Source organism: Ceratosolen solmsi, unplaced genomic scaffold, assembly GCF_000503995.2.
Source record: "Ceratosolen solmsi marchali unplaced genomic scaffold, CerSol_1.0 scaffold14, whole genome shotgun sequence".
In the NCBI taxonomy this organism is placed as follows: Eukaryota; Metazoa; Arthropoda; class Insecta; order Hymenoptera; family Agaonidae; genus Ceratosolen; species Ceratosolen solmsi.
The window spans coordinates 3769008-3790288 of NW_011948420.1; the positions used below are offsets into that span (position 1 = coordinate 3769008).

The 21281-nt window shown below is 43.8% G+C and overlaps 1 protein-coding gene across 3 annotated transcripts in view; it reads right to left on the minus strand.

The window, feature by feature from the left end:
* hth (Meis homeobox homothorax) overlaps positions 1–21281 on the minus strand; it is a 517031-nt gene that overhangs the window by 372077 nt on the left and 123673 nt on the right. For all 3 annotated transcript variants that reach the window (XM_011498002.1, XM_011498003.1, XM_011498001.1), the window contains exon 7: positions 979–1108. In XM_011498002.1, coding sequence (XP_011496304.1) covers positions 979–1108 — 130 coding nt within the window. The remainder of the gene's footprint in view (positions 1–978; positions 1109–21281) is intronic.

Consider the following 21281-nt stretch of genomic DNA (forward strand, 5'->3'; position numbering starts at 1 on the left):
TAGTATAACTAATAACGCAGCGAGCATAAAGGTCGCGCGCGTGGATTTTATTCTCCCTCACTCTCTCGCTCTCTCACTATTCATCTATCTATCCATCTCTATGTATCTGTCTGTCCCAATGCGGGAATACTTTGTTCATTAGTCAGAGAGCGCAGAGGTGCTAGTCGGCAGCTTGCGTTCGCTCCGACTTTTGTGACGTGTTATGAAAACCCGCGCTGCTGCCTTTGTACCAGTACTGCGTGCGAGCGCTTCAAGTCGAAAGGGCGTGTTGTTGGATGTCCGCGCGCACACTGGCTCCTACCCCGCATCTCGATCGTCGATCCACTCGATCGTCGCGTGATAGCGTCATTAGCGCGCCGGCTAACGACACGCAAAAACTCCCTCGCCGCCACGCGCAAATAAACTCGCCCCGACCTCCTGCCCCGCCCGAGCATTCTGTCCCCATCGACCTCATGGTCTCAGGCGACAATTTTTAAATTCCAATTCCCCTTCCAATCTTGTATGCTCGACCGAATGCATCTGTCCCAAAATATTCTTCCAATCGTCTCTAAAGAAAAGAGTGGCTAAAAAATACCGTCTCAGCTAAATATGTGCAATTGAAGGAGAATGATGTTCCGATCGATCGTCGATCAGTGTGGTACGTAAGCAGCGACAACGATCTCCTTGCATTTTGACACAGCGCAAATTTTTCATTGTTCAATCTAAAAAATATTATGCAAAAATGTCACTACCGATTAGTAATCTATTCGAATTATTCTCATTTTGATGAATGGCTAATAATTTTTTCACCAAACTCCTTGTGTTGTTATTATGAACCAACGAAGAAACTAGCTGTCAAAAATTTCTTTTTCGACAATCCGAACGAATGCAAAACCGCGCGACATTTCATACGTAATTAAAAGACTAAATGAGCAACTGACTTGCCTTGACTGATAAAATCGCTTAATTATGGATAATTGATAAGAAAAAGCGACTTACCAGGATCTGATGAATCCAAACTTGTGGGGGCTTGTTGGCTGAGGGGTCCAGGTGTACCTCCGCTGCCGGGGCTGCGCACGTCGTCGTTTCCACCAGGTCCGGGGTACGATAATGACGAGGAAGGTGGCCTCTGCAAAAACGAGAAGCAAGTATGTTTAGTTGGCTGGCAAGTTCGATATGAGGGAAACGACGAAACCGTGTACATCTCTTGAATCATCAGAGAGTAGCATCGGCCTTTTGTCGCATCCGGCACGACGCGAAGAATGGGATTAGGTTTGGGCGTGTGTGCGTGCGTGTGTGTGTGTGCGCGCGCGCGCGCCCGTGAGCGCGAGCGCTTTTATGTATATAATAGTGTGCCACATTAATGAGCGTGGCCGTTTTTTTGGGGAAAGGAGATCGTTGCATCTAGAGCCCACCTTACCTACGAAAAAAAGAGTTTATTATATTCGAATTATTTGATAGAGACTAAGCAATCCGAGTATTCAGATGTGAGGAAGGTGTGTGCGTGCGACCTTTGAACCGCCGCGTCGATAGCGACAAAGGCAAATCAGTGATTATGTCGCGAACGGCTACGAGTATATACGAGCACACTAGAGCACGCAAGTCGGGAGGAGCGCGTGAACGTCGGACAACAATGACTGACAGGGACTCCCACACGTTGTCATGAGAACTTGTCAGGGAGCAATTGTTTCGTCTCATTCTCGCCTATCCACTTAAAATCGTTACGCGATTGAAATTAAAGATTCGTTAAAGAGCTGCCTCCTCCGTCTATCTCCCTTCATATTTTTCAGCCCCCTCCCCGCCCAACTACCCGCCCACACACCCATACGTCGCACGCACTATTTCTCTCTTAACTCATAACTCGGACATGTTCGCCAGTCCAACGCATGCGATAGCCTATCTCCTTGTATAATCTTAATTTTTTTTTAAAGTTATAATCTTAATTTTTTAATTAAAGTCCTCTAAGTATTAAGATATTTATAGGAGATGTGGCGAATTGCCTTAACCTGCAATTATGTCAAGCTGAAATTAAAGGATTTGTAACATTATTAAATGCGATAGATCTTCCAGAGATTTATCTACGTATACGGTATACAATTTTTTTTTACCACAAATTACTCTATTTTCTAACTTGATAAAGAAATATTTTGACATACCAAACATGTTCATGGCTAATAAAATTAATATTGCCAATTCTTTTCTATGCGTAGGCTGATTTATATAATGTGACTGAACTTATTAGAAATTTTTTTTGTTATTCTAAAATAAAATCATGAAAATTAAGTTGCTTATATAAAAGTTTATTTATTACATACTGAACTTATAACTTATTTATATAGTAAAAAAATTATATGCTACAAGATACATTTCAAACTATTATACTTACAGCAGAGATGCTATCAACACTATAAAAAAAATATATTAATCTATAAAAAATAACAAAATATTCATTTGAATTGCAATAATAAAATAAAAAATACAGCAGAGACATTTTCCAGGTGCACAGGTAAATTCTGACTCGTAAAGAATAACGTACTTTGATATATTCTGGAAAACACTGTATTATATTTCAACTCCTCCAGTTGAAAACGTATTTTTACGATCTTATCTTAAAAAAAAAAAAGAAAAAAAAGACAGACTCACACACACAATTGTTAGCATAACAAAGTTTCTCCTACAAGGAAGGAATAATAGTTTACCAAAGTGAATTATGTAAATACATTTTAGGGCAGTAAAAAGTATTAACAACAATAAAAAAAAATTTGCTACCATCGTCAAATCGTACGACTACGTAATTTCCCTATCCCTTCTCCATTTTATATTTTGAAATGAGCAATGAAGAGAAGAAATCTCAGCTTTTTGAAGAACGATTTAGCGAGAAGAGCTAAAAAGAAAAAAGCCCTTGTTCTACATCCGTATAAAATATAGTCTCGTTCTCTCTCTCACTCTCTCTCTCTCTCACTCTCCACCTCCGACTCGGACTAGTGTTGCGACGCCCTTAATTTGCTTCCCATGCGCGCTGGCAACCTATCTGTCCCCCGCGACAAAACAAACGACAATCATCCTTTTTTATCCGTGGCTCTCTCTCTCTCTCTCTCTCTCTCTTTCTCGCCTATTGCAGCATTACAAAACACTTCCAAGAGGGAGCACTGCCGTCGGAATCCCAGCAGTGAGAAATCCCCGCTTCTCCGTACACCGGTACCCAGTACATAACGGCCTCGCGCCTCCTCCCATCAATAATGCATCGCGGTGAGCAGCATCCTATCCGTGATTGCTTCGACCACTGCCTTCGACATTCTCTCTCTAGAAAGAGAGAGAAAGCGAGAGAGAGAGAGAGAGAGAATGAGGGAGGAAGGAGAAAGCGAGTGTCGACGGGGCAAGGGGGAAAGGGCCTCAACCGACCAGTTAGGTGTCCCACGCGTGTACGTACATGCGAAGAACGCGAACCCTGTTTGCAGACGGCGTCTGACGTCACTTCCTACTAAACGAAGCCTGCCCCGTCTTTTTAGCATATAGTAGAGAAGCAGAATGAGAGAGAGAGAGAGAGAGAGAGAGAGAGAGAGAGAGTAAGAGAGTCTCGCTGTCTTTATGGATAGAATGAATTTCGTAGCTGTTTATTCATAATAGTGTGTAATTTTAATGTCAAGTGCTTATAATCAGTGCTATATTTATGTTAATAAAAGTTCTTCAAAATCCGTATATCTCTTATTCGCAAATCATAGCTTTCATCTACGTAGACCGGGTAATGAGAATTTTCAGTTACCAATTCGCAGACATACATAATGTATTATTTATTAATTAAATAACCAGCTTCTCCTTTGCATAAGAAATGCCCACAAATGTATTTAATTTAAAATTATACAGCTCCGTTCGTACAGACAATTCGTACCGTTGGTTAAACACGATATAATCGAGCACGAAATCTAATGTGCTTCATAATTAAGCAGGAGGATTATTAAGCTTATTTGGATAAACAATTTTTTATACGTAAGTAAGTAATGAGAAGTGGCGCACTCGAATATTATCATAATGTCAAATTGCTCGGCCAATGTGCGTTGCGCAACGAGCGCAATTTGACAAAGCGGATGTCTGGCTCGCTCCTTAAACAAATCACTGCCCGCATCTCGTGTTTCACTTTCCCCTCTAAAACTCAAAGCATACGCTAATTCTCTATTTTTTCCTCTTGCAGGCGCGCGCTCCTTATTACGGTCGCGTCAAACTATTGAATGTAAGAATAAAATTTAGATCGTTTAGAAAGCCGGAATTTTTCACCTCTCGCTCAGTATGAGAAATGCTTTATTTGCGAAAATCAAACTGGAAAAGTCGACACTTTCTATAATATAATAAACTACAAATTCGAGAGCTTGCCAAATTTACCGCTTGCCGTAGCTCGGCAAGCTCAAGTCGTTGTCCGTCAAGTCGTCGTTGGCTTCTCCCTTTCTCACAGAATTTTTCTCTATCGATCTCTGCCTACCTGTATATTGACGAAGCAAGCAGCAGCGAGGACGATGAAAGTTCAACGAGGGCGTTGCAAATGGACGAGGAAGAAAGATGGTAGCAGCGGGGAACGTGGCGCACGCCCGCTGTCAACAACCAAAGAGAACAATAAATTATGAATCTCTCGTGATCACGTACCTACATCGATCGCGCCCCCGTACAGTCGATAAAAAGAATCGGGAGCAATGCAAAACTCATCGAATGGAGGACGAGTAAGAAGCTGAATGTCGAAGGACGAAGAAACTCGCGGTAATTCGATGCGCGAGCGAAACTCTTGTTCCTCGAGAAAGAAATAATGAATAAATGCCAATACATTTGCCGAAGATCCCAGCCGCTGATTACCAATCCAAATGAGTTATGATCGCCAGTGCATGGAATCTTAATTAAACAAACGCCAGCTAATTTAATAAACACAATTTATGATAATGAAATGAATTTCCAAACCGTTTTTCGATTATTTCATCAATCAACTTGATGCAATCGCGAGGAAAATATAGATACGAAGGTAAAACGTGGCTATCCGCCTTAGAAACAAACTTGCCTCCGATTCTGATCAATGAACGCGCGAAAAGGGCCTCAAGGATACGGGATGCCTTTGTCCACGAGGATACGCACGCACTCACGTACGAGGTGGAGCGAGTAAAAATTCGCGAACATCGACGCTCCGGAATGTCCAGCGCCGTCAATGCGCTTATTGCGGCCGCTAGTCGCATTTATTGGAATGAACGGCTCGTAACATAATGCCGTATAATTACGTAATTAGCCGCCGGACACTAGGGCGTCGCTGGCTGGTTTACAACCGCGATACCTAAATCTCGGCAATTAAATTATTAACTCAGCGAGTCTCGTTCTCGACTTTGCTTCGCTCATAAGATACAGAGTATGAATAAGAGAGAGGGGGGAGAGGGACATTAGGTAAAAAAGTCAAGGAATCGGCTACCCGCGGACCGTCGATACGAGAAAATCCTCGGGAGATAATTACGTTATAGACACGCTCGCTACTGCGGGGGATTATTACTATTATTTCTTACTCCTTATTTCAAATGATTGCTCTTTTCTGTTGCCTTTATTATTATTGTTGTTGTTGCTGCCGTCATCGTGATCGCCGTAGTTATTATTATTGTACCACCGACTGACGCGGCGAAGCTTAATTTATAGCGTTAAGCGTGAAAAGTGGAAGGAGATGAAAGGGTGAAAAAAAGTTCGCGCGGGAGGTGTCATGCATTGGCCTGAATTTTTACGAGCAAAGGAACTGATAGATAATTGATATTAATTTTACGTCGCATATTACTACGAAATTTCATTATTGGCTTCACGAGAGCCTCTATGTTATTAAAGGATTTTAGTGCTGTCGTTTGTATGCCATTTGATCGCGCAGCTTCAAATTTCAAAAATAGGCAAAAGCTTACAAGAGAAGCCGATGCTTTTAGCAAATATTTTTAGTATTGAAAGGGTTACATCTCTACTGCATTGGAGGCCGTGTTATATAATGCTTAATAAAAAGTCGACTTTTAACTCACGCTCGGCAAATAATTTCAACATTGACGGGCGTAAAATTATTATTAGAGCGAACAAAAACAATACGATAGAATAACAATTAGTTATGAAAACAATTATTAAATGAATTTTTAAAGCTGTGTAAAAGCGATCCATCGATGTTATTGCCTTCCCGAAAGACCTATTTTTAAAGATGAGAATACGGCGTAAATAACGAACGAGAATAGAAGAAAGACCAAGATGGGGAAAGGTACGGCCTTGAAAACTCGGCTCGCGCGCTAAGAGCGAGTGACTCGAGAATTATAGATATTTTTATTGCAAAGACAGGAGCACGCGCCTCCGCATGATGGATTACATATTACCGTTATGTCATCTTGTTACAATCAAATTAACATTTTCTCCAGGTAATGTGAAGAATTTACTGCACTCGATTCGCCATCTCGCAATCTACCTCCACCTCCCCCTCGCCATCGTCCAACCCACACCGGCTCTCGCAATCCATTTCGGCCAATTCAAGCGACTCGCCGATGTTCGAGATCTGTATGGTATATGACACCGGTTCGAAAACCTGAGTCCCGAGACCGTAATAAATAACAGCGCTGCCGCTGGCAATTATTACAACCCGATGACAACGATATCTGTAGAGCCTAGTATTTAATTGTTGACTTTGCTTTGATTTCGACGTTAATGCACGCATATTACTTTGAGCCATTCATCATTCTATAGCTAAAGAAGCGAGTAAAGAGACAGAGGGAGGGAGAGAGAGAGAACTGAATTCGATCATTAGGCGTTCTTCCGCAGGCGTAATTTATTTACATAATTGTACCAAGAACTTGTGATTGAAATATCCATTAGCAATCAATCGTTGAAAATTTAGAATAGCGAATGTCAAGCTAGTGTATTTGCATTTGTCGTGGCTCCAATAACGGAAATTACAGACGCACAACTTTCTTTGACGCGTGTTTGACTCCTATTTTGAAGATCGAACTACAAAATAAACACGTTAAAAGTGAGGATCATTTTATTATAATGATGAACAGCACGAGCGCTCGTAATAAAACAGCAGTTGTTGCAATTTTATGAAAAGCTATTAAATATTTTATTTTATTTATTATTGGGTGTGGTGGTGGTGTGTGTGGGGCGGTGTGCATTATATATATATATATATATAGAGAGAGAGAGAGAGAGAGAGAGAGAGAGAGATACCTCTCCAGACAGCAACTGTTTAACGCAAGTGTAGATACTGGGCACCCGCGATTGAATTACAGCTTTATTTTGACCGAAATTGGCTCGATCATCTCGTTCGAGCCGCTCGCTATCGCGGATTGAAAATATAATCGAAAGTCAAAAGTGAATCCGTTGACTCGAAAGCCGGAAATCTCGGATTCGCAGAGAAATAAAAAGCCGAAATGGTCAATGCATCCAACGCGGGAGCGACAAAACCAAATGCAAAACATCGGTTGAGCGAGGAGTTTACGACGGGTTGCGGACGAGAGGCTGGCGCGCGTCACCCGGAGACCTGCGACCCGAGCAATAAATATGAAATCCGAAGGATTTTCGTTGCTGTCAATAAAGTCGGAGCTTAGATTTGTTGTAGGTTGTAACCGTGTGACGAGTACGGCGGACCCCGAATACTTTACGATCATTCTCTCTCTCTCTCTCTGTCTCTCTACCTCTCTCTCTCTCTCTCTCTCTCTGTCTCTACCTGTCTACCTCTTACACGCCATTATTCGCGCTGCGGCATTTCTACTGACAGCCCCTTTCTTCGGACCTACAGTCTCTACCTCCGACCCTCGCTCCCTCGCATGTCATTTTCCCTTTTAAACATCTTAATAGTCATTACGAAAGCTCATCAGTTAGGCTGTACGGTCAGGCCCGTGCGCCCAGCATTCTTGACTTATACTTTCATTAAACTCGTCGCAAAATAAAATTTATGAAGTGCTAGCTTCGCATTACGGCTACACTCAGCTTGATTTAGAGCAGTTACAAGTGAGCGCAATTAGTTTAACCGATAAACCCATTTTTTCGAAACGAAACGTCCGCCGAGATTTCGCTCGACAACAATCCTACTTGCTAGTCCTTCGTTAAGATAATCTATCGAATCGGAAAAGGCCAAGATAACAAGAGTCCGCTTAATAAATGCCCGGGGCATCGACTTTTAACGTGCCCTATGGTCGCGGGAAGCGCGGCTCTCTCGGAAGATAAAGCCGAGCCAAGCGAAAGAATGTCTCTGGGCGTTCGAATTCTGGTAATGTTCGATGAATAACCGAGAGCATTAATTTGGCCGCGGAACGATTGGTATACGACAAATACCTCAACGAGAAGGGCGTGGGGGATGTTGGCACGAATCGACTGATAAACAAAAAACAAATCACACCAAGAACGGAAACGTAGCCCGCTAAAATCAAGGCATAAATCAACGGGGAGGAGGGCAGCTTTCGCGGACAGGAATTACAAACGATCAATTTGGAGAATGCGAATCGCACATTTTCCGAGGGCCGTCTCGGGACGGGCGCGAGATGCTACTCGCGAATGTGCGCGGCCGCGCGTTATTAGACCGGCATTGAACGAAGGCAGAGGACAAAAGCATATCCCGAATGATAAATGCCATGGCAATTACGTATTGACAGTCGAGACGCTATAACGGCTCTAACGCCCGCTCTCGCTCGGCCCTGAATTCATGCTCTCGCGACTCTTGCTACATTTCCGGCGCTTTTCGAAATTCGCTTTTGAAAGGACGCAGTTTTTCATATTCCTTTTTGTTTGTGTCGGTTATTTTTTGTTTGTGCATCGGTTGGCTTGTTTTCATTATTTTTTTTTCTCCCGTCCATTTTGCGCCTTTTTGTGGACGCTCGGCGCAGCCCCAAAAGCATGAGCTATTGCACGGGACAGTGAATGTGCTGTTTTCCGTACGCGGGCATTCTTCTTAATTTTATGAGCGATAGCTCTATTTTACAATAACGGTGGAATGCATTGTCGGCGTGGTCTCGCTCACTTTACCATTCGAATCCGAAATGTTTTATCGTTGAAATTGGCCCCGCGCTTGATTATTTTAATGTACGAGTCGGAATGGGTAATACACTACGAAAAGGAACGGCATTTCGTATGAGCATTAATTCGCAAATTTGAACGCAAATTCATCATTCAGCAGGCAATATTATCGATATAAAATAATAGCCTTTCAATTTTTATTAGCGCGTAGAGTAATGTTTCGTCGAGTCCACTAAAATCAGCCAGAAGCACCAACGCTCGGTCAATAAGTGCAAGTGCTCGTATCAGAAGCAGCGAGGCTTTATTTTTAGTCAAAAAGCCAAAGCTCTCGAAAATGCCCGACATTCTGAGGGATGAGCGAGAGAAAGCATGTGCGTGCGCAGTCTATCCGAGTGAAAGTAGCGCCGAACAATCAAGAGAAAGCACAAGAGTAGATGAGTAGAAGGTCAGAGGCCCGAGGAGTTTCATAAGAATCGAGCAAAGAGGAATGGGGCCTTGGTCGGCAGTGCGTGTGCGTGTGCGTATGCGAGAGAGAGAGAGAGAGAGAGAGAGAGAGAGAAAGATATGACAACGACGACGACGACGACGATGATGATGATGACGTCGACAACAACAACGACGACGACGACGACGACGACGACGACGACGACGACGACTACGACACGACGACGACGACAACGACAACGGGGACGACGACAACGGCGACGACGACAACGGGGACGACGACGACTACGACCACGATTACGGAGTAGGATGACTACGGAGGACGAGTAGGATATGAGAAAGAGGGTTCGGTCTTCCGGCCAACTGATGGATCTAATCAACATTCCTCCCTAATCGTTTCGTCTTTTCTCTGTGTCTGTACTGTAGCACCGCTAGTCTCGCCTTCTTCTCCTCTCGCGTACTACCTTTTTGACCCTTTTTTTTCATACACGCACTTTCCATCTTAATTTCTCCCTGCGGCTTTTGCTTGCGTTCTAAACTTCTTGTCGAATATTTGCCACAGCTAGTGGCAAGAGGCAAAAATATTAAGGCCGGGGGGAGAAAGAGACGACTGCATTCGCTTCAATTTAGCCGTCTAATAAATTATACCCTCGAATGATGCGAGCATGTCGAATCTTCTATTTTTTTTATTACTTTTTTTTTGTTTTTTGTTTTTTTTTCATGAATTGAGAAGTCTGGTACGCAATTCATTTGCGTGCGAATAAAGCGATGAGAGGTTGTACATGAAAAATTAGTCATGGCTCTACAATCATGAGAAATTCAAGGCAAATAGAGGACAGATTTTATACTTTCCAAAGCCGGATAAGCGGATCGTTCTCATGAATTTTCATCGGCTACCGCTTCTAATCAGTAGAGTGAAACCATTTCGATTACAGACAACCTATTTGTACTCTGACAGTACAAACGGTAAACAAAGTTCGTTGTGCCGGGTATTGATGTAAAAATCGTGTGTTATTACCGTGACACGTATGTGCACATACCCATTCAGAATTGGATGATAGGAAGCAACGAGTAAGGGGAAGGAGAGGTAGGTCTCGTAGGGCGTCGGGGGCTTTCACAGGTGATGCGATAGCTCACATATCGAAGGCGCGCGCATGAAAGAAAAAGAAAGAACTTATCGCCGCCACCCGCATTAATGCGCCTTGTTCGCTTAGCTCGCTTAACTCGCTATCACCTGTGCGCAGCGGCGTCCAAACGATCTGGCGCACGCGCATAAATATAGCAATGCATTAACTCTGTTTTGCTCGCTAACCCACGAGCTCAAGCCCATTGAGATCCAAAGCAGTGCTTCGCCGTTATTAGTGCTCGCATTATTCGCCAGGAAAAGTGATAGGTAGAGAGATATTGTCAGAGAAAGGCACAGTCTAGAGTTGCTAATTGTTTATAAATCTAAATACTTTGCATGGGAACAAATTTAAAAAATCAACCTCGATGAAGTACTTTTAAATGATTTTTATTAGAGTATGAATGAGCATTTAACCAATTTTTAAAACCCACAAATACCTCTCTCTTTCCTTTTTGATTCCCGAGCAATATTACCAATTAATAAATGATATACATATATATATATATATATATATATATATATATATAAAGTTTCAAAGCTAATTACAAATCGTGCCTTTCTACCGAATTCTATGTCTACATTATCGAAAGAATAAGCGATGAATGGGTGAAGAAGAACGGAGGGAGGCCGAGAAGAATGAGCTCACGAAAATCTAGTCGTGATATCGCGAACGGCTCCTCTCAAACCGTATAAAATAACGCGTGGGGGAGAATTTTTACGGAGACCGCCACGATAAGATGCACCCGAGAACTCATATCTGACTGTCACGGTGGCGCCCCATTCTCCGGCTAATTGCTTTCCCGTGTTGGCTCACCTCCCCTCTCCCGCGGGATAAGGCGACCCTCCGCCAACGAATATCCCTCTCCATTTCCATCTCTATGTGCATGTGTGTGCGCGTACGCGCTTGTCCCTCTCGGACACCGTCGCGTCCATTAAGCCAATACGAGGGAGAGGCGTCATCGCGTATCCGATGACACGTCCGCGAATGTGTCTCGTTCTTTTTTCAGACTACGCTCTGCCCCGAGTGTCGAGAGCTGCTAGTCACACCGGATGGGCCGAATTTTCCCGTCAGGGAAATCGCGAACGCTCCTTGATATGCACATTCTCTGAATATAAATCATATTTGGATTGCTAAGCAGAGGGAAAATAGTCGTTTTTTCAGGTAGTCTCATTATCTGGACTTTGGAAAATGATGTTTCGTAGCGCAACGAATTTATGAATCGAATGACAGAGGAAATAAAATATATTGAATTTTATGATGAGAGGAGAAAAAAAGAACTTGTATCCAACATTGGAACGAACCATCTTTCGGTATATGACTTAGGGCAACATATCAATAAGCGATTTAGTAAGTCTTTTATGTCCCGTACGTGTGTAGTACAGCTTTTAGAGACGTACATATTTGTATAGTAGCGCGTACACGGAGTGTTAGACGATTATACAGAAGCAGAGAGAGAGAGAGAGAGAGAGAGAGAGAGAGAGAGAGAGAGAGAGAGAGAGAGAGAGAGAGAGGATAGGCAATAGGCTCGAGTTTGGATTCATTAGCGGACAGTGACGCCCCAGTGCCGTGTGGTTTCATTAGCGAAAAAATAATCGAGGCCTTCGTGGAAGGTTCGGTCGTTATATGCACGAGAGAAGGAGAAAGAGCGAGAAAGAGAGAAGCTCGGAACTCGCCCAACGTTCGTTCGATGCACGCGCTATACAACACATTGGCCAAAGGGAGAATAAAAATAAGGATAGAAACGCCAGTCGTTAAAACAACAGTAACTGAAAGAGAGCAAGAGAGAGCGTGCGCGCGTGTGTGTGTCATTGGTGGGATAGAGGGGGGAGGGGGGCAGCTGCCTAGTTAAGGCTATGACGTTGACGGAATCGTTAGTAGACGCGTCACAACGAACTTTATATAACCCTCTCGCATAGATTCCATTCCACGAATAGATCGAATTTAGGTAGATGATTCTTTTTGCATGATTGTAGGATTCGGCGGAGGTCTTAACTCTGCCTAAATTACTTTTTCCGCTTCGTATTTAGGTCGCCTATATTTAAAAATAGTTTTTACACTAGATCTTCATCTACGGTGTATGAAAATTTTTATATTTGTTGAAGCAATAAAAACAAAGACACGAGAAAACTGGCTAGAATATCATTGGAGTTGCGAATGTCAAGAATAAAACGAGATCAGCAGCGGCTGATCTTAGCCCCACAAAAACAAACAATTTCATCGACAGAATAGCAAACAATTTGGTAGGCGAGCCCACCCACTTCAAATTGCATTTCAAAATACACGAGATACTCGCTTAATCTTTGGCAAGGCGAGGTGCATCTTGCATAAGCCAGGGAAGCGCTAGGGAAAACCGACTGAAAGTCCCGCGAAAAGCAATAAAAATATCCTGACAAGTTCCGCGTGTAAATATTCAGCGGTGAGCCATCTTCTTTAAGAAAAAGAAGTTTTGTGGCGGCGAGGCAGGCGCACGTCGCGGGATTTGATGGAGGATCACCTTGGTGAATCCTCAGGGGATCCCTCTCGCGAAATATTTGCGCGCATCGCTAGCTTTTTTTCTCTCCGCGGGGGTGCGCTCGAGCATTCATATTTAATGGACGAAAGCCGCGGCTCCGATGCAAATTGTTATGAAAGCTTAGTCGTGTGCCCCCATCGGCGCGATATGGGAATATGCACGGGCAAGTCCCGCGTGTGATAAAAAATATACCACTTTTCGTCTCTATGCATACGGAACTCGGGGAAATTCGCGTGACAGTCGACGCGACCCCCGCTCGTTTCATCCCTTATTTTTACGTCGTTCCATCCCCGTACACTGGGGGAGACGGGAAGGCCGGGTGAGAGCGATAAACAATTTTTGGAAAGTGCTACTATTACTGTTGCTGCTGCCGCTGTTGCTTCTGCTTTCCTCTCTCAGTATGCAGAGTTAAGATATACAAGAGTTCTCGAGAAGAGTACGACGTGTGTGATGATAGTAGGTGGATAGTATTTACTTAGACTATACTTCTAAAGCATTTATTTAGATTATAAAATTTCTAGAGTTTTGTTTACGTCCGAGTAAATTTATTCATATGTATAAATAGTATGTGCATTCCACATACGACTTAAGTTGACAAAAAAGCATATCTGTATAGAGTGTGCGCTCCAAGTAATTGAAAAATATATCGGTACTTGCCATAATATTTCGAATGACGAGGATCGGATATCTTGAACGTTGAGCACACGTTACTATATATAATTGCAAAATATTAAAAATGTTATAATTTCGCACATGCTATCAGTGCTAAAAATCTGACTGTATATTCATCATTGTAATAAATAGGAAAAAAGAAATAGACTCTAATTTAAAATACCCGTGATTATCTATTTGCATATAAATTAAAGGACGTCGATTGGCACAATCTTGGAATAAAAGAAAGTAGAATGTTAAACGACGCAAATAGTCAGTCCGTTGAAATTATGTTGTCAACGTCGGAGGTAATTCTCCAAAATAAACAAGTCCACCAGATTTCTCCGAGTATCAAATGAAAGGGGAAAAAATGCTTCCTTCCCAGCAAAGAATAAACAAAGAGTTAATCTCGTAGAAGCCGGGCGAGAAAGCAAAAACTCGCGACTGCCCTCTCTATCCTCCTGCCCCTCCCCCGTCCCGTTGATTCAACTCACGAGTTAATTGTCTAGACAATTCCTCTGCGAGCCGATTGAGCTGCGCTCTGACGTCAGAGACAGAGTCGATGATTCGACTACCACCATACTCCCTCCCTCTCTCTCTCCCCCGCCGTGCCCACGCGCACGCACGCACGTGCACACAGGCACTCATTCTAGCTTGGGGCGGTGAGGTTTTCCAATGCGCGATCGTCTGTTATTAGGAACGCGAAGAGGAAAAATATCGCGAATACGTTATAATTAGCGAGTACGCCGTGTCTCGAGATATCGACTGACATTCGCGCGCATGGAACCAATTTTCCGCTCGCTCTCCCTCACCCCATGGTATGTCTTATCATCGGAGAACTCGTAATGAGGTATGGAAATGGACTGGGCATCGCACGCTAATAATAACGTGTATGATTGAGTGTTTCGCGCGCGGTCCGAGCGAAACGAACGCTCGATTCTCCCTCGCTCACTCTCTCTCTCTCTCTCTCTCTCGCTCTCGCTCTCTCTCTCGCTCTCGCTCTCTCTCTCACTCTCTTTGGCTTTCTTTCTGTCCATCTATCTGTCTCGTGCTTTCTAAGAACATCTGTACAGAAATTATATGTATCCACCATTTTTTTTCCTTTATCGTTCAATTTTTTTCCTCTATTATCGCGTTCGTGCGCAATGCATGTACAATCTGTAACTTTGTTCCTTCGTCTCGACACTGATTTTCCATATTGGCAAATGATTCGTCTTAAGGCTTTTCTCTTATTACTTTTATCATCAACACTTCGAATAACATATAGTGATATTCTTCATATGTAATGATATTATTATAAATTGCTTTCATACAATTACATATTTTCATATAATGTAATCGTCAATGACACATCAGTGGAAAAATAAACGATAGAGCGCTCGTAACGTCGTTCAATTTATTCAATTCGATTAATTTTGATCGACTATATAGGCTTTGTGCGACTGATTATTTATTATTTATTCCCATAAATATGAAAATATATGAATGTTTGTTGAAATGTTATTCTTGTACAGATATTATATTAAGAGCAATGAAGAAAATTGCCATTCGGTGACCACCTCCTTATCTTTTAAACAAAGATTGTTTTTCTTAATTACAACGAGAGTATCGTTATATTTCCATTGATAACGAAAGACTCATGGAATTGAAAATTCTTTAATATCGGCCAAACACATGGTGCATCGTTGCCAAGCCCATAATTCTTTCATAATTTTCCTCAAGAATACACGATAATTTCTTGAAAGTATACAAATGCCCCTCCTCATCAGCAACAACACCATTATCATTACATTGCGCGAGGACTTCTCATTTTTCTTTCGCCATCCACTTTTCGCACGTGCACCATCGATATTTACTCTCTCTCTCTCTCTCTCTCTCTCTCTCTCTATCTATCTATCTATCTATCTATCTATATCTATCTATCTATCTATCTCTATCTCTATCTCTATCTCTATCTCTATCACTATCTTTTGCCTCATCCGCTCTCATTTGCGCACAAGTTACCTCGTCGCTACCTTTCGAATGAATGGTCACGTATTATTACCGGCTTAAGCGAACACGCGCTTGGTGCCGACAACAACTATTTTCGTTATTTGCCATGTGGAACCGCGTCCGCGGCGATGATTAACGATGACGCTCGTGTGCTTGCTACGCAGATGAAGTTCAAAACACAGAATCATCGCCACCGAGCGCGAAACACAAGAACCCTCAATTTAACTGCTCCACGCACACTTTGCGCCTCGGCCAAGAAATAATAGCAACAACAACAACAACACTACCATCAACAACAACAACAACTAATACAACAATAATAATAAAACGGGACAACAAAAGCGGTGGCGATAAACAATGGGGAGCGAAACGACTAGGCACAGCTCGCGAGAGCTCGAAAAATCAATAGTGCAAAAGCGCGCTTCTTGGCAGAAATGCAAGGATGCGCGGGGAGAGAGAAAGGCACCGCCGAGGGGGAATAACAGCGGCGGCAGCGGCAACGAAGAAAAAAAGAAAAAAGTGCCTCGGAATAGGAAGCGGCGGTAGTTTGCTCGCTTGCCTCCTGTCCACGCGCGTCTGTCATTCTAAACACGCAATGCAACGGGTCTCTTGACTCGCATGCCGTGCGCTAATATTATCTCCGGTTGGCGGCCACTGCATCATCGGGGCCTTGGGTTTCGACGCTTCCAGCTCGTGGGGCGCATCGACCGTCGAATCACTCTGGATTCCCGCTGGACGGATCGCCCGGCAAACTCATTTCCGCGAGATAAGATTAACGGGCCCCCCGGACGCCCCGACGGTTATTAAAGATAATCGAGGAGCCATCGGTCGCGGGCGTGCGATGCGGCCCTCGTAAAACGCGCGTATTTCTTAACAGCTGAGGTGGGCAAGTGGATGGGGATGGCTTCTATGCGCGCGGTGCGCCTCTTCTTATAAGCTTCTTATTCTGTTGCGCTGTACGTACGACGGGGTTGCGGCGTGTAAGGCTTTCACGGCTAGGAACCGAACGACGCCACGGACGGAATCATTGTCACGGGGCCATTACAGGTTTATGGTTACGGTTGCGTCTGTGGGGATGGGGGGGCGGCAGTGAGGCTTAATTAAAGGTAAGCACGAGCGGGGCCGACGATCGACTCACGACCATTTCACTCGGTCCTTGAAGATAAGAGTTCGGTTACGCCGTGATTATTCCATTTTGCGGAAAAATGTGCCGAGCTCGCGAGATTTAAGTGCTCCGCGCGTGCGGCTATCACTTGCTCCGTCCCAGCTCCGTCTGGACCCTCTATGTACGTAAAGTCATTTTTATCAAGTCTTAAAATTCTGCCAAGTAGAAATGGCTGCTAATGCTAATGCGTCTCGAGTAAATTTTATATCCCAATTAAAGCAAAATTCATCAGATAGCCCGTGGCGTTTTCATCATTAACTCGAGCGAATTTTTTATTTTATCAACACAATTTTGGGCTATTTAGTCGTATTTTTTCCCCGTCCCTCGCTCCCACACTAACTCGCCTTATTGGATTAAACGGGCTATTCTCATTGTTTTAATTAGCGATCCGTTAATCGGATTTTCCTACGAGAGTAGGAAATAAAAAACTCTAAACTCTTCATCCAAGTATTGCGCGGATAATTACAGCCGATCTGCCGTTTCGCCGTTGCTTACAGACATCGGCGCCGCTTATAGCCAACTCGATATCCAATGTGACTCATCCTCCGTAAAATCGGGTCTCTTGAAATAAATATGCCTACACGCCATTTCTGAGAATTATTTTTACCGCGACTCTATCTCTATCGCAAATGCGGCAATATTATAACGACGCCGGTAAAGCATCGACTTGGTCGGAACGGGATTATTGTGCTGCCGTCGCTTGCGCAAGCGTCCCACAACCGACGACGATCGGCGGGAGACGCGTTTAGGAGAGAAAGGTCCCGATTCACGAGTACCCTAAAAACTAAATGACCAGTGACGATTACCGAATGGCGCGCGAGTAATATAAGGCAACGGCGGCCGTAAATTCGGTGGGCCAGGTATTCGAGGCGTTTTCGCAGGCTAGATGCCGAGGGAACGAAGGACCTTTATGGGCGCATTTCGCGACGGGGGCATCGAGGTTTTAACAAGCTCCACTCGCGCTCTCGCCCTTTATCCAACGACTTCATCCACACTTTCATCCCAAAACGAGCCAAGAGGATTCCGTGTCCTCGTCTCTCCGGCTCACGATGCACTCGTTTTATAAGAGGTCATTGACATTTTTACTTATCAAGCTAGTCTTCTATTGTCACAATTTTTTCAATTTCAAGATGCTAGATTAACGATATCCAGTGACAAATGTCAATAGAAATATACGGTCTTTGGTGGGCAGGTAGGGTCGGAAATAGGATGGCATCGAGGGAGCGCAATATTTACATTACGAAAGTTTCGTGTACTCCTCCGTTCGGTTAGTGTTCTCTCTCTCTCTCTCTCTCTATCTATCTATCTATCTATCTATCTGTCTATCTATCGTTTTATCTCTCTCTCTCTCTCTCTCTCTCTCTATATATATATATATATATATATATATATATATATCTTATCATCGAGTTGCCCATCAACGTACATGGACTTTGTGTCGATAGGGCTAGCGGCACGGTAATTTATCGTAAGTTGCTCGGTTATCGGAGCATTTGGTCGGGCATTCGGTCGTCATATATTGTTCGCGGGTGAGCAAGTTTGGAAGCAGTAATACTAGGAAGATAAACGATGCGGCTACGCTACGACCGTCGGCTATTCGATTAGGCAAACAAATGCCGCATCGGCCATAAGACGATCTTGCATGCACATGTTCGTTCGACGTACTGCGATTCCGCGTGGACGATCTCGAATGCCTTTGTCCGCCTGCGACTCCCAACTTCCGCTAGACGCTACTCATCGGCGCAGCCCGTCTGCGGCACCTAAGCGCGCCAATCCGTATAACCCAGTAACCGGCGGATAAGTGCGGCGCGCGGCGCGTACACAAAACTAGAACGCGAGGGGGAGCGAGAGGAAACATATTGGGGGGACGCGCAGTCAGGCGCTCGGGCGGATGTGCCGAGTGATGGCGCTTCCGGTTATTGAGCACTGCGTCTGAGGAGCGAGCCCCCGCGACCGTCGGTCCGTCGAAAACGGCACCTGGGACGGGGGGTATTGGTGACATCCCCACCATACAACTTATCAATCGACCACCGAGCGACTTTTCAAAAATGCTCCAGATGCGACTGGGATGCTCGCGGCTCTAGGCGCTACGCTCTCGAATCCTATAAGAATATTATTTGCTGTAACCATCGTCGTGTTCTGAATGATGAGTCGCGAGCTACACTTTTCCTTCTAACATGCAAGAATGATTGAACAACCTGCGGAACTACCAAATTACCCCGTCCCCTTGCTCCACGTCGCATTAATATCTAAGATCCTACTATGATCAGAATCATTGCGATTTGCTGGTGAACCAAAGACCACGTACCCACACATCGATATTTGGTAATGTTAAGGGACGCGACGAAAGAATCGCTTATCACAGAAACACCGATGGGCTCTCGCTCTCGTCGGATGAAAAAGCAACTTCGACCTCGACTTCTCAGCGTCATTATTTTTCATATTAATAGACGTCGGGGATAAAAATGTCGATATATCGATTGAGGGAGTATAGCCAATGCCCTCGAGAGAAGCTCGCCCTCTAAAAATAACTTATTAAATATAGAAATTACAATTATAAATCACCGATTGCAATATTTAGCTAATTAACCCGAGGTAGCCTTCATTTCCCTCGATGTATCTAAATTACGATCTGGAGCTCGTAATAGCATCCGATCTATCAACAAATCCTTGGCGATCTATGAAAAATGACTGGGTACTCTTCTAACGCAGAACGACTCGCGAATGCTCGCGCACGCCCGATGGCAAGGGGAAAGAACTCGCCGCGGCGCGTGTGAAAATCTAATTAAAAGCTTAATGACTGACACGCCACGAACATCAATTAGACCAATGGCCATCCGTACCTTCCACCTACGCCGGAATATACATTTTTAGAAACTACATTTGTAGAAATAACCAGGCATAAATCCCTATGCCTATGTACGGGGCTTCCGACGTGTAGTCTAATTATTGCGTCCCTACAAGAAAGGTGGTAGTGGCTCCCGTAAGTAAGGAAAATGCTCGAGTGACAATAATTTAACGATTCTCACTGTATAATATGCACATGGTTCATACTTTTTGTAGAAAAATTACTCCACATTAGTCCATTGCGTCTTCGTATCGTGCACTTCGTATCGTGTATTTTACGAGGGGAAGCCTTTTTTTATTAGCAATAAGTAGGCCTGCAGTGCAATGTCGTGATATATGTAATTAGAGCATGATTAAAATATTCTTTATCAATTATATTTCTAAAAATCCTCCATCGGATTCAAATCGACACGATCCACCCACTCTCCCACATGCACAATATTGTATTTTAATTATAGTTAGTATTTATAAGTTTGGATAGTAGGCGCTCGCAGACTCAACTAGCGTATCATTCATATTTGACCGCTTCGATGGTCCCCTCGTCCTGGTCACGATCCTCGGAGTCAAGCTCGTCGAGCGAAGTTAGGTTAGAAACTCCGTTTTTCAATTTTAATTATTTCGCGACGCGCAGCATGCGCCGTTCTCAATGACTCCCCTTATTGGCCATTGCTCCACACGACGTGTGCGATGGGGCGTTCAGTAGTTTTAGAAATGACTGTCCACTCGGTGGTACGTTACATACGAATGAAATTTATATAGAGCTTCGCGAAAAATATCATGCAGGCTGATCCACAAGAGCAGTGATTGTTGGGTAACTGCGCTGCCCTGGCAGGTCGCGCAAACATTATCATCGATCTCCTTAGCGAGAAAAAATGGAAGTCGAACGTCTCACTGGCAGCGCCAAAAATGCCACTTGACGATGCTAACATTGTTGCCGTTAATTTCATTAGGGATAAGCTACTCTCGATCACACTGAACAACCGCGATCGTGTGCCAGCGATTAAATAAGGTTTATTCGCGGCTCGCGTGTTCCCGGGACCTTCAATGCATTCACAATGCAGAGAAGCAGAGCGCCTATTTGTAACGCCATTACTAATTTCAGCTTTTGTGACGATTACCATCGATTTCCTCGAATAATTGGTTTCACAAAGACGTGGCTCGTTATAAGTAAAGGATAATCGATGCCGATAGATGTTGGATACTCGTGTAAATGACAATGTATAGGTGGGCAACGAAATTAAATAAAACCACCGTTGATACGCGAGTCGCAAGACAAAATACAAAAAATACTAAGTAGCCGAAAGGATCCGTTAAATTTCCGATTGATAGATCGTAATGTCGTGATATATTGTATGATAGATCGAGGAGCCGTAGTGCCTCTTATGCAAAGCGAGTTTCTTTATAAGAATTCGTCTCACGTCGATTTGGCCGATGTCGTTCAATTTTAAATCGCATCAGAAGACGATGCTCGCGTGAGTTACGCAAGAGTATGTAATTCATAGACGACACTGGCGGTCGAGTGAAACCGTGTCGAGCCGTCGGCCACATCCTAAGGCTCTCAGCCACTAGCTCTCGTTAA